General features: G+C 36.0%; 1 protein-coding gene across 1 annotated transcript in view; it reads left to right on the forward strand.

The window, feature by feature from the left end:
* Positions 1–13,321, forward strand: part of Nup75 (nuclear pore complex protein Nup75) — a 459,526-nt gene that overhangs the window by 17,335 nt on the left and 428,870 nt on the right. Inside the window, exons 2-3 of the mRNA XM_090389073.1 lie at positions 3,373–3,469; positions 12,883–12,984. Of these exons, the coding sequence (XP_090245199.1) occupies positions 3,373–3,469; positions 12,883–12,984 (199 nt within the window). The remainder of the gene's footprint in view (positions 1–3,372; positions 3,470–12,882; positions 12,985–13,321) is intronic.

Consider the following 13,321-nt stretch of genomic DNA (forward strand, 5'->3'; position numbering starts at 1 on the left):
AAGTCTCTTTGATCTGATAGCACAGCTGAGTAACAGTTACAGCTAAGGAAAACTCCAAATGAATGGAAAGTAAGTTATATTTCATCCATATATAAAAAATGGATCCAGGATCCAATTTCCTGGATCCAGGAAACTATAGAGGCTAAAGTTAATTGCACTATGTCCATACTATACTCTAAGTGCTTCAGTTGAAATTACGAGAGGACATGAAAGATAAGTGAAGAACAAAGTGGATTTAGATCAGGTCGTTCTTGTGTGGACAGTGTTTGTTCTACAACAGCTAGTGGAGAAAAGAAAAGAATAAAGATATCGTCTTTGCCTTCATCGATTTAGAAAAGGCTTATGACTCCATTCCAAAAAAGAAATTATGGAAAGGCCTTCAAAATATGTCAGTTGTAGCAGGACTTGTGGAACTGATTAGGAAATTGTACAATAACAACGTGGCGTATATTAAAGTTTTGAATGCTTGATCTAACCTGGTCTATCCAACAAAGGAGCTTAGACAAGGATGTAGCCTTGTCTCAGCTCCTTTGTTGTTTAATGTTTTCTTGGAATATGCTTTAAAAGAATGGAAAAGAAGTTATGGAATGGGAGTATCAATTTACAATAGATATCTTTGGAGTCTAAATTTTGCCGATGATCAGGTTATCATTACACAAGATGCTTATGTTTTAGAATACATGTTGAGAAAATTGCATCTTACATATGACCAATGGGACCTTAATAGCAGTTTTACAAAGACAGAATACGTAAGCACAGCAGAACATCCTGATGAATTAGAAGTTAGCAGTCTATACATCTAAAACCTGTTGACTTTTTCAAATATCTTGGATGTAGATTAACTAAGGAAGGATTGGGGGAAAGAGGAAGTTTACACACAAATTCATCAAAGTAGGAAGATTCTTAGTGCCCTCAACTCTGTATGGTTGGACAACAATATCTCCAGTAGAACTAAAAAGCTTATTGGGCAGTTGTTAGTGAAATCGGTACTTTGCTATAACTGTGAGGTGTAGACACTGAAAGAGGTTGACAAAAAGCTTAGGACCCTAGAGATGGACTACCTACGTTGGAGTGCTAGGGTTTCTAGACTAGAAGGATAACGAACGAGGAAATAAGATGTATTAATGCAGATGAAGATATAGAACGAATAGAAAATAGGAGCTTGAGATGGTTTCGATATCTGCTGCACATGAATGAAGAGAGATGGCCTAAAATTATATGAGTGGATACCACAAGGGAAGAGAATGTGAGGATGCTCTAGAAAAACATGGAAGGAAGGTGCACTATTGGTCATGAGAAAGAGAAATTTGAAAATTGAAGATACCCACATCCAACGACTTAGGAAAATGGGAACGACAAGGCGGTGATCATATTAAGTTGAACATAGATAGATGGTGTTAATAATATGTGTAAATTGTTTGTACTGTACTGTCACAATTGAATCAAAATTATATCATCAGCAATGAATAAATTTCATTTGAAAGAGCCTATACATGATTCAGTGCATTAATGTTTTATTATATAATATCGGTGTAAATACTCCATAGTTTACCCATAAATTTAACTACATGAGTAGTGTAAAGGCATCGTTTAATTTCAACCCATAATGCATTGTGCATTTACTTTTTCAAAATAAACGTTTTATAAATCTCTACTGTCTTGAACATGGTCTATAATAAAAACAGTACAGAATTTTACAATGTAGCACTTAAAAAATCTTCCTAAGTTTTTACTGTAATAAAATGCAGTGGTTATTATTTTGGAGAAAGTGAAAATCTAAGCACTTCAACCCGTGTGATCTGCCTTAAAATTATCTATATTCTTTCTAAAATTTAATTTTTTACGGTATTTCTTATATATGATTTCTTCAGTGATTGAATTGCTGTATGTATACAGTGTGTGAAGTTGAAGTGTAATAAGGATAGCAATTCATTCCTTGAATAAGTGGCAGAAAGTACCACAAAACATCTGGAAGTTTATCTTTATAACTTCAAGGAATTAAAGACATTTCTTTACTTATGCTGAGGTATTTAGAATTTCACTGTTTTCCATTTACATTAAAATCTGCACACTGTGACACTAAAAGAATGATCTAGTTATTATTTTCAAGCAGAATGTTTCTTCAAAATGTATAGCCACTTTTATTTTTTGTTTAGCATAATTGAAATGCTAACATATTTTCTATTAGTGTTGACCATCAAAGGCACTAATGTTAATGATCTAATGACAGTATGCTGCTGCAATAGGATCTAGAAAAGTTAAGCAGGTGGGCTGAGAGGTGGCAACCGAAGTTTAACATTGACAAATATAAAGTACTGCATATGGAAAGTAGTAACCCGAGAGTAACATAGCAACTGTGTGGTACTACACTGACAGTGATAGAGAGTGAAAAGGACCTGGGGGTAATTGTGCAGTGAGATATGAAGTTTTCTGAGCAGTGCAGATGGTCAGCAAGAGTAGCTCATGGTGTCTTGTCAATGATATACAGGAATTTTTCTAGCAGGGATAAGGAGGTGATTATCCCCTTATATAAGGCAATGGTCAGGTCACACCTTGAGTATTGTATACAGGTCTAGAGGTCTCATTTCAAGAAGGATGTAGAGCTGCTGAAACGAGTACAGAGAAGGGCAACAAGGTTAGTGAATGGAACGAAGGGTTGCACTTATGAAAAAAGACTTAAGTTTTGCAGATTACGGTGTCTGGAGACTAGGCACGTGCGAGGTGATCTGATTGAGGTGTATAAAGCCTTGAATGGTTTGAGCATGCTCAATGCTGATGGGATTCTTCCTATTTTTCAGAATAATCGCCTGAGATGGTATAAATTCAAATTGAGGAAAGACAGTTGTACGACAGATGTGCGGAAGTATGGGTGGTTGATTGCTGGAACAAACTTCCATCTGTTGTTGTAGAGCTTTTTTAACTAACATTATGCCATTTTCTGAACTGATTAAAACTATTACAAACATTTTAACTATTATAAAAGCTGAAGTGGAGTCTAAAAATTACTATATTAATTTTTAAATTTGTAGTGTGGGTAAGCTAAAAATATGCCTCCTCATAGCATTGGATTTCTAGAGCCCTAGTTGCATTGAACATAATCTCATTTTAACATGTCTCTATAGTTTGAATATATAAGGTCAAGATTTTAGGTAACTCGACTACTTTAAAGTGGTTTAAGAGTAAAACTGTGACCAGATTGCAGAAGCCATTAAAAATTGGCTTTTGTTTTTATTTTTAGTTCTTATTTAAGCCTTTGATATTTTTCTAAAAGGATTTTGTTAATTTAAAATATTTTGAATCAACTTATAAAACATTTTTTTAAATGATCCTAAGTTTAGAATGGAATGCATGCTATTTTATTTTGTATTACAGGTGATACCAGATCCGTGCTTGGCATCGAATACTAGAGGAGTGTTTGGCCCAAACAATCATATATTAGTTTTTGCCGAAAAGCATTCAAAAATTAAATGTGAGTTTTTTATGTGTGAGTTTTTGAAATGAATATAGTCAGCTAAGAGTTCATTATTGTTTTATTGTATTACGATCAGAATTTCTTAACAGTATTAAATTTGAGCAAAGGGCATTGTTCTCCAGGGTATCGTTTTGTGGATGTGCTTTCAAGAATCCACATTGCATTCTGAGACATTACCCTGCTATATTTCAGTGAAACCTCTTCATACACTTTTCAGGGTAGAAAATTTTTAATACTTCTGAGTACGTTTCGATTTATATGGGCTGCAAAGCTGCATTATATGGGCATATTTATATGTCAGTGGTGGAAACCCCCCCCCCCTTCTGCTGTCAGTTTGCTGATTTTGTCCCTGTAATTTTTGTCAGCCCTACTAAACCAGCCTTTATGCCTTTGGATTCCCTCAGAGATGGCAATTCCCTAATTGCCATTTCTTAGTCTTGGGTTTCCTGACTTTAAAACACAGGTCCAGACAGCTGTTTTTATTCTGTTCTGTGTTGAGTGTACATGTGAACAACTTAATTCTACCCTCCAAATAAAATTGGAAGGTAGAATTAAGATTACATTACAGATTTACAGTCTCCCAATTATCAGCAGAATGTATATGTACAGTTGTGCTCCCGTATCCGCTGATTCAGTTACCCGTGGTTAACCCTGGAAAAAAAAACGAAAAAAACTTAACACGTACTACTTGCATGTCCAATACGATGCTTCCCTTTATTTTTTATGATGTCGATTTTAAATCGAATAGCTTCCCTTTATTTTTTACGTCATGTATGGTTTGGTCACCAACATTATAATGGTTCTTTAGAGATTTAATTGCTGTACCATTTTCAAACTTTTGAATAATTTAAAGTTTTTGTTTAATTTGAAAGCACAACTCTTGCGTTTGCCCATCATTTTCGTGATTTCTAAACAAAAAAAAATAAATAAAAAAAAAAATTCCAACATCCCTGACATAAATAACAAAACAATTTTTCCTTTTGTGGTGTGAAGGAACACAACAATCAATGTGACGTGCTAAATCAAACTAAACATTTGGTTTTTTTTTTTTTTTTTGTTTTGTTTTGTTTTGAGCAGTAGGTGTGAAGACAGCAGGGGTTGCAAGATAATAGGTGCACTAATCTCCCAATGACGACTTATAACGCCGGTTCGTGTCACTTATTTACGACTTGCAAAATATCTGTTTATACCTATTCTAGTTATTACTTGAATTTTATGATTTTTGGTTAATTTTTTTTTTTTTTTTTTTAATTTGGAGTCCCAGTTAATCCAATCCCAGTAAATCGAGAGTCTGCTGTACTTTATTATTACCGTATTTAATGTTAGTAATCTCTTACTGTGCGTTTAATTTATCAATTGAACTTTATTATACATATGTATGTACAAGAAAATCACGTTATATATGGGGTCAGCAGGTGTTCGCTTGTATCTGCGGTTTCAGCCATCCACGGTAGGTCTTGAATGTAAGACCCCCGTTTCCCCCTCAGATATGGGGGTCTTACTGTATATATTCAGAACCCATTGATGCCTTAAAATCATTAAGCTGATGTGGCCACTGTAATTAAAACTTTTCCTCTTATTACTGAACTTGTTGAACATTTTAAATAACAGCAGTCTCGATTGAAATCAAATTTCTCACTGCAATACTGCAGAGTTGGGGGGCCTGGTGCCATTTGACAATCAACACTGTTCTCACTGCAATATAAATGTTGATAATTGAGTGTAAGCATGTATAAATGTATCTTTATCTCCTTGTATGTTCATGCATCTCTGCATAAATATTTGTGAATGTCTATGCCCTGATATACTTGTTAACAGGAGAGACTGCTTCTACAGGGATGGAGTATACTTGAATAGAAAGGGTGCAAGAATATTTGCTGATGCTATTGAGGCAGTGTTAGATGGGTCGGAAAACTGCTAACTTAGTGGGGGGGATTCATGGACTAAAAGATTAACATTGGCTGCAGGCAGAGCAAAAGTGATTATTGCACAGCTTCTATTAGAATGAGAAGCAGCCTGGAAATCAAGGTGCTGACGATTTCCAGAACTGCTGGGAGTCATCATGGAACAAGTAAATACATGGGCTGTGTTAGGGTAATTAAGAGTAGGAACAGGTGATGTATGCTAGAGGTATAGTTAATATATTTGATGAGTTTTAAGTGCTGGTCAAGACATCAAAGGCAGATATTGTTGGGATATCAGACACGGCATCCTCATCATCAGCCATTTTCAATCCACTGCAGAATGGAGGCCTCTCCACCAACTTTCCAGTTCCTTCTGTTTTATTCAATAGCCATCCATTTACTACCCGCAAACTTGTGAATTTTATCTGTCCATCGCCATTGTTGTCTTCCAGGTTTTCTTTTAGCTCCTCTTGGGTACCATTCTGTTATTTTCTTAGTCCATCTGTCATCACTTCTACCAGCTATGTGTCCTGCCCAAAGCCATTTCATTCTTTGGTTTTGGTAAGAAAGTTCTTTATTTGTGTTTCCTTCATAATCCATGTGTTTCTCTTCTTATCTAAGAGTCTGATTCCTAATATAATTTGTTCCATTCTTCTCTGTGTAGTTTTCAGCCTCTCTCATTCTTTTGGTGAGTGCCCAAGTTTTATTTCCCTAAGTCATTGTGGGGAGTATACATTAGTTCATTATTTTACGTTTCAGACCAATTGAGATATTGCTCCTCAGTGTGTGACTATATTTCTTTGATGCTATCCATCCGAAATTTATTCTTCTCTTGACTTCCAGCTATTTATCATTATTACAGCTAATAACTTGTCCCAGATAAGTATATGACTCTACCTTTTTAATTACTGCTCCTTCAATGATTATATCCCTTTCTGTGGCATACTTGTTCATCATCATTTTTGTTTTAGCCATATTCATCTTTAGTCAGAAATCCTTACTAACTCTGCATAACTGATTAAGATTTTCCTCTTATTCTTTGGGATCATGGCTTATGATCACAATGTTATCATAAGCCAAATTGTAAAGTTTTAGGTACTCTCCGTTCACATTGATTCCTTTCTGTGACCAGTCCAATCTTCTGAAAGCTTCTTCAAGGTCAGCAGTAAACAACTTCGGCGGTATTGTGTCTGCTTGTCAAACTCCTTTCTCAATTTTAATTTGCTGCTGTCTTTGTCTAGTCTAATAAAGGAGGCAGCATTCTCATATATTTTCTTCAAAATCATAATGTATGGGGGTGTCTATGCCTTTTGTTTCCAGAGGTCCTTGAAGTCTTTTGGTCCTTGAGGCTGTTGCAGATAGTCTCTCAGATATGCCAATCAAGCTGTGCTTGCTACCTGGGAGCCTAAAACGCTGATGGAACTGATATTCGGGTGATACTCAAGTCAAGTGGGGGGGATACAAAGACTAATAGATTACAGTAGCCACTGGCAGAGGTGAAAGTGATTCTTGCACTGCTTCTATTGGAATCAACAGCAGCCTGGAAAACAAGATGCAGGGTATTTCAGAGACTGCCGCGAGTCATTGCGGTACAAGTAAACACATGGGTTGTGTTAAGGTAGCTAAGAATTGGAACAGGTGCACGTATACTTATGTATACACCAATGCTAGGAGTTTGGTAAATAAATTTGATGAATTTCAGGTGTTGGTCAAAACATCAAAGGCAGATATTGTTGGGATATCAGCGACGTGGTGTCACACAGATATAAGGAATGCAGAACTGGAATTTGGGGAGTAGTGGTAGTAGTGGCATGTGATGCAAGAACGCAAGTGTATGAGCTCATGCAGCATCAGCCAAAAAAAAAAAAAATTAGCACAACCATTCCCTCCAAATGCCTGTCCAGTTCCTCCTTAAATTTATTTAACTCAACTTTCACAACGACAGATGGAAGTTTGTTCCAGCAATTAACCACGTGCCGGCTAAAGGCCAAATTTCCGCACATCTGTTCTACATCTGTCTTTCCTTAATTTGAATTCATGCTTAGGTTCGTGATATGAACAAGAGGAAGAATCCCATCAGAATTCAGTGTGCTCAACCCATTCAAGGCCTTATACACCTCAATCAGATCACTGCACATGTGCCTAGTCTCCAGCCATTACAATTTGTGGAACTTAAGCCTCTCTTAATAAGAGTATCCCTTCATTCCCCTCACCAATCTTGTTGCCCTTTTCTGTACATGCTCAACCAAATCTACATCTTTCCTAAAATGAGGCCTCCAGACCTGTATGCAGCACTCAAGGCGAGACCTGACCACTGCCTTATACAGAGGGACAATCACCTCCTTTATCCTGCTAGCAAAATTCCTATATATCATTGACAAAACCCCATGAACTGCCCTGGCAGCCTGTCTACAATCCTCAGAAAACTTCATATCTGACTGCACAATTACTCCCAGGTCTTTTTCATTTTCTACAACCTTAAGTGGTATGTTTCTCAGGGGTTACTTCTACCCATATGCAGTACTTTGCATTTGCCAAGGTTAAACTTCAGTTGCACTTCTCAGCCCATCTGCCCAAATTTTCTAGATCCTGTTGCAGTAGCACACTGCCATTACTGTCATTAACAACCCTGCCAACCTTTGTATCATCTGCAAACTTCGACATTAAGCCTCATATACCTTCATCAATATCATTGATGAAGGTATATGACTGAACACTGAACCCCGAACCCTGCGGGACTCCACTAATAATATTAGTTCACGAAGAGCACCACCCATTGATTACCACCGTCTGTCTTCTCCTACTCAACCATCCTTTTATCCATTGTAGCAAAAAGTAAAGTAAAGAAAAGTAAAGTGCAGCCATTATAAACCCACTGCAGGATGGAAGCCTCTTCAACAATTCATGCTGAGGGAAATGTACCATAATCTGCCATGCTGGTCCAGTGCGGGTTGGCAGATCAACCGTATTCAGCAATCAGGGGCTTGAACCCCAGTCTTCTCAAAGAGCGTGTGCTATTGCACTCCCGCTTCTGCCCACTGGGCTACGGAGGCCAATTTCCCCTTAATACCATCTGCTCCAATTTATAAAGTAGTCCTCCACGTGCAACAGTATCAAAAGCTTTCCTGAAATCCATGTATATGATATCAAAATAATTTTTTGCATCCAGTTCCTTTGTAACTACATCATAATAACCAATCAAATTTGTCAAACAAATTTGATTGGTTACCGTTGCCAAAGCCAGCAGAGCAGTGTAAATGTATAGTGTATGCGGATGATGTTACTGCCACTCTCACTACGAGTTATGCTGTGGAAGAATTTATGTCACTGGTTACTTCTTTTGGTAAGAAGTCGAGGTTAAACATAAACGAAGACAAGACTAGGATCAAATTGCTAGGGGAATGGGTACATCGGCCTCCCAATATTTGGAAGTTCCGTTTAGAGAGAGCCCCATGCTACCTGTAGGAGGCTCACCACTAAAATACGGGAAAGTTTAAAAGAGTGGGAAGTTGGACAATTTTCTTTTGAGAACAAATCCATTATTGTCAGAACCGTAATTCTTCCTATGATCTTATACACAGTGTTTATAACAGGAATCACAGCTAGGACAATGAGACGATTTTACGTTCCAACATTTCAGTTTCTATGGGGAGGAAAACAGCAAGAGATAACGCAGAAATTTTTATTTTTACCATGGGAAGATGGGGAATAAGTATTCCAAAAATTAATTTGAGGTGTAGCTGTAAGAGTCTGCTGGATGTGGCTAATATGGTGCAATCTAACCATTTTATCCCATAAAATATTTTATCAGCGGTGCTGATAAAATATTTTATGGGATTTAATACAGCCTTAATTAAAGGCAGCAATTATCTAGGGCCAAAAGCAGAGACAATTCCTATATATTACAAAAAAATTCGGGATATGTGCACGCAGTTAAGGGAGAAAGATATAGATCCTTTTAAGGGTGGTTTAAAACGACTCTACTGGACACTGTTTAACTCAGAAAATCCAGAAAAGCCAAATTTAGGAAACCATAATGCACAATTGTTTTTTAAAAATCTAAAAATTGGCGGAAACTACCCATCGTGTATTGATTTTTCGTGGAGGGTTGGTTACGGAAATATACCAGTGAATGATATTACGTATAGATTTAGTCAGACAGACAACAGATTATGCGAATTTTGTACCGAAATTGAAACAGTGTACTATTTATTTTATTACTGTTGATTCGTGCAGGAAGTTTGGAAAAGAATTTGTAGATTTTTGAGGATAAGACAGTTCACACTAGAGGAGGTAATTTACTTGCAATTCGATCATCCCTTGGGCAAGAAAAAAATGTTCACGATATTTTTAATTACAGAGGCAAAATATCATGTGTGGAAGCTTCGAAAACGGAAAAGGTTTGGGACCTTTAGGGGATATCTTTGGGACTTGAAACAAACAATGTCTGCTTCCATGCAAAGGTTTTTACAGTTGGAAAAATGGCGTTTAGGGTCTGATAAGTTTCTGAAAAGGTGGGGAGAGCTACCTCTTCTGTGCAGTTTAGTTGGAGATGAGGTTCGTCTTAAGTACTGGTTTTAGTTATTTGTAAAAAAAAAAAAAAAAAATTTTTTTTCGTTTATTACAAAATTCAGTTTTCTTGATAAAAATGTAGATCTCTTAGGCTCTCATCAAAACAGTTCCATGATATAGGTTTAAATTTTATATCTCATTTGTTTGGTTTAATAGACTTGGTCCAATGGATTATTTTTCACATTAAATTCACAAATAGCTTTGAAATGATCATCTGAATTAAGATTTTTCATGATTTAGGTTTGGATTTTATAATTCATTTGTTTGATTTAATAGATCTGGTCCAATGGTTTTTTTTCACATTAAATTCACAATAGCCTTGAAACATGTCTGGGTGGTGGTACTCACTGAGAATAAGTAACAATAGTCTTCTCTGTTAGTGAAGCGTTACTTATTTGAGGTAGTGCAATATCATGGCAAACTCGTCGTGAAGGCAGAGCACAATATGAGAAGGAGCAAATGATGCCCACAACAACTACTTTGTAGTTTTTTAAGAGTTGTCTATGGTGTATCTGCACACCGATATTATATAGATATTAAACTCTTAATGTATTATGCCTTGTGCATTTAATTATTTTAAATAGAAATTAAGTAAATTCGAATTTATATAATGCATAGTACATATTGATTTGTTGACCCAACGGAGAAATCCCTATCATTGTTTTTTCCTTTCAGTTTGGGTGGTTGACCCCGGAAGTCACCCACATTGTAGGTATACAGGAATAAGTTTTTTGTGTATTATTCTTCATGTATATGTAACATACTTCATATTTACATTAATAATAATCGTCCCCGTAAATTAATACAGGTAACACCCGTATAACCCGGTACTTCTACAACACGGTTTTGCTCTGATAAATTGCAGAAATCCTCACACAACACGGTACTTCTATATAACACATTTAGAGAATTGCGGTAAACCTTGCATAGCACGGTATTTTTGAGCTTTTGTCCGAGGAAAACTCTGCTAAAACTATTAGGTTGAATGTAATTTTTCAACATTTCCATTCTCTTTTGTGAATCTCCGCAGTTGACTCTCTAGTCGTTATGCAAAAAAATTATTGGAAAATCCCTTTATTTTATTTTGTTGGGAAATTCCCATGTTAGGTTCCGTGCTATTGAACTTGTGCTTGTTCAAGACCATAAAGAATTGTGACTTTGAAGCATGTAGTTTGTGACTTATAAGACTTTTTTAAGGTTATTTTGGTTTTTATTTGATCGTTTATAAATTTTTCCCAGTATGTATTACTAAATGTTGTTCTTAAGAATCATATTGGAATAACTTCTTTGTTGTGAATTAAATTTCAGCTCTAAATTATGCCTAAGGAAAGTAAAAAAGCACTGCCAAAAAACATTTTTCAATTGTGGATTGTATTGGAATCATAGCTTTATCTCTCAAAGAAGTAAAACCGTCAACATTAAATGCATGTTGGAAAATTGTATGGACAGAGTCAGTTCATTCAGGATGGTTGAACTGGCAGAAAATGGAATATGTGTGATTGTAGAACTTACTAAGTCGGTAGGAGGGGAAGGTTTTGATGATATGACTACTGAAGACATTCAAGAATTATGGTAGAAAGAGGCTGGCGATGCTGACTTGGTGGAAATGGCATTAGAGGTAAACCAAATCAATTCAGAGGATGATAGTGCAGACAAAAATTCTAAAGTTCCAAATTTTACATTAAGAAGCATACGCCGCCGTAGCCTAGTGGTTAGGTACGCCGGTGCCTAAGTACACATGCTTGAGTGACTGGGGTTCAAGCCCGTGACTACTGAATACGGTGCTGTTTCTTGTATTCAATCTATCATGCGAACTCCTCTGACCGTTTGGTCGTCCCGGAGTATAGACAGAAAATTTATTTATTTATTTATTTACATGAAGGCATAAGCATAGCTGAGCAATTAGAATCTTATTTTTTGAATGCAGATCCTTCGATTGAAAGGAGCACAAAGTTCAAAAGGGAGGTTCAAACATGCTTGGCTCCATACCAAGAAATTTACAAAGATCTATCAAGCAAAAGCAAACAAACCCATATTACTGATTTTTTTTTTAAAGAGACCAGAAGATACATAAATGCTGCAGAAGAAAGGTCAGAAAGTTCGAAATAAGATAATCTGCAACAGAGAAAACGTTTTTGTTTGATTGTGCTTAGCAGCGATGAAGAGGAAGAAAATTAGATGAATGTGCATTATCTGACCTATATGTATCACAGTTTGTAAGTTCAGTTATTACAATTTTTAATAAAAATTAAGTTTCCAATAGTTATAAAAAAATTGTGTATTTTTTTAGCTTTTGGAATGTAACCCCCTTTTTCTACTGATTCTTAGTCCCATATAACATGGTTTCGCACTACATGAGATTTTATAGGAACCTAACTATCGTGTTATATGAGAGTTACCTGTACACACATTTAACAAAATAATATGCACATGCAGTTGTTAAACTTTGGTATACAAATATAAAACTTTTTTATCTAAATGGTTGTCTGAAATCAGTGGCTAGCAAATTCCAGAACACGAATTCTAGAATTTTATTCATGTTCTAGAATTCTAGAACATGAGTTCTAGAATTCTAGAACATGAATCAAAAAGTAAAGTGCAGCCATTATCAACCCACTACAGGATGGAAGCCTCCTCAACAATTCATGCTGAGGGCAATGGACCATAATCTGCCACGCTAGTCCAGTGCGGGTTGGCAGCTCGACCGTATTCTGTAGTCAGGGGCTTGAATCCCCGTCTACTCAAAGAGCGTGTGCTACTGCACTCCCGCTTCCTGCCCACTCGGCTACGGAGGCCGTCTCATGAATAAGATTGTGCTAAAAACTTTTTTTTTTTCCAATGGCCTTATTATGTTATTGAGAAATAATTTTTCTCTTTCACTGCTTATTTTATTTTGTTATTTTTATTTTATTTTATTTTATTTTATTTTTTTAGTGGGCCATGTTGGAAACTTGGAAAAACCATTTCTGCATGAAACTTATTGGAAGACATTTCTTTTTAGCCCCTTTATAAGGAAATTAGTGAATGAGTCATTAGGTATGTATAATTTTAAATATTCACAATATGTTGACCATTATTTTGTAGTTAATTTGAATTTTGATATTTTTTGATATTTGAAGATTTTTTTTAATAACTTTTATTTTGGAACACAATTCATTTTATGCCCTACTATTTAAGCTATTGTTAGCATTTTGAATTCCCATAGAGTGGGATGCATAAGGTAAAAATCATGATTCTGGAAATATGCTCATCATGGGCAAGAGTTCCAATCAGTTGCAAGGTTTTTAGCTTCCACCACCACGAATAACAAAAACAAAAACCGCAGTTTAGATAAAGTTTTAGCTCTTGGCTCTAAAGGCAAACTGTATAAGAG

This window comes from Mastigoproctus giganteus, chromosome 14, assembly GCF_048544385.1.
Source record: "Mastigoproctus giganteus isolate SK-2022 chromosome 14, ASM4854438v1, whole genome shotgun sequence".
NCBI lineage: Eukaryota > Metazoa > Arthropoda > Arachnida > Uropygi > Thelyphonidae > Mastigoproctus > Mastigoproctus giganteus.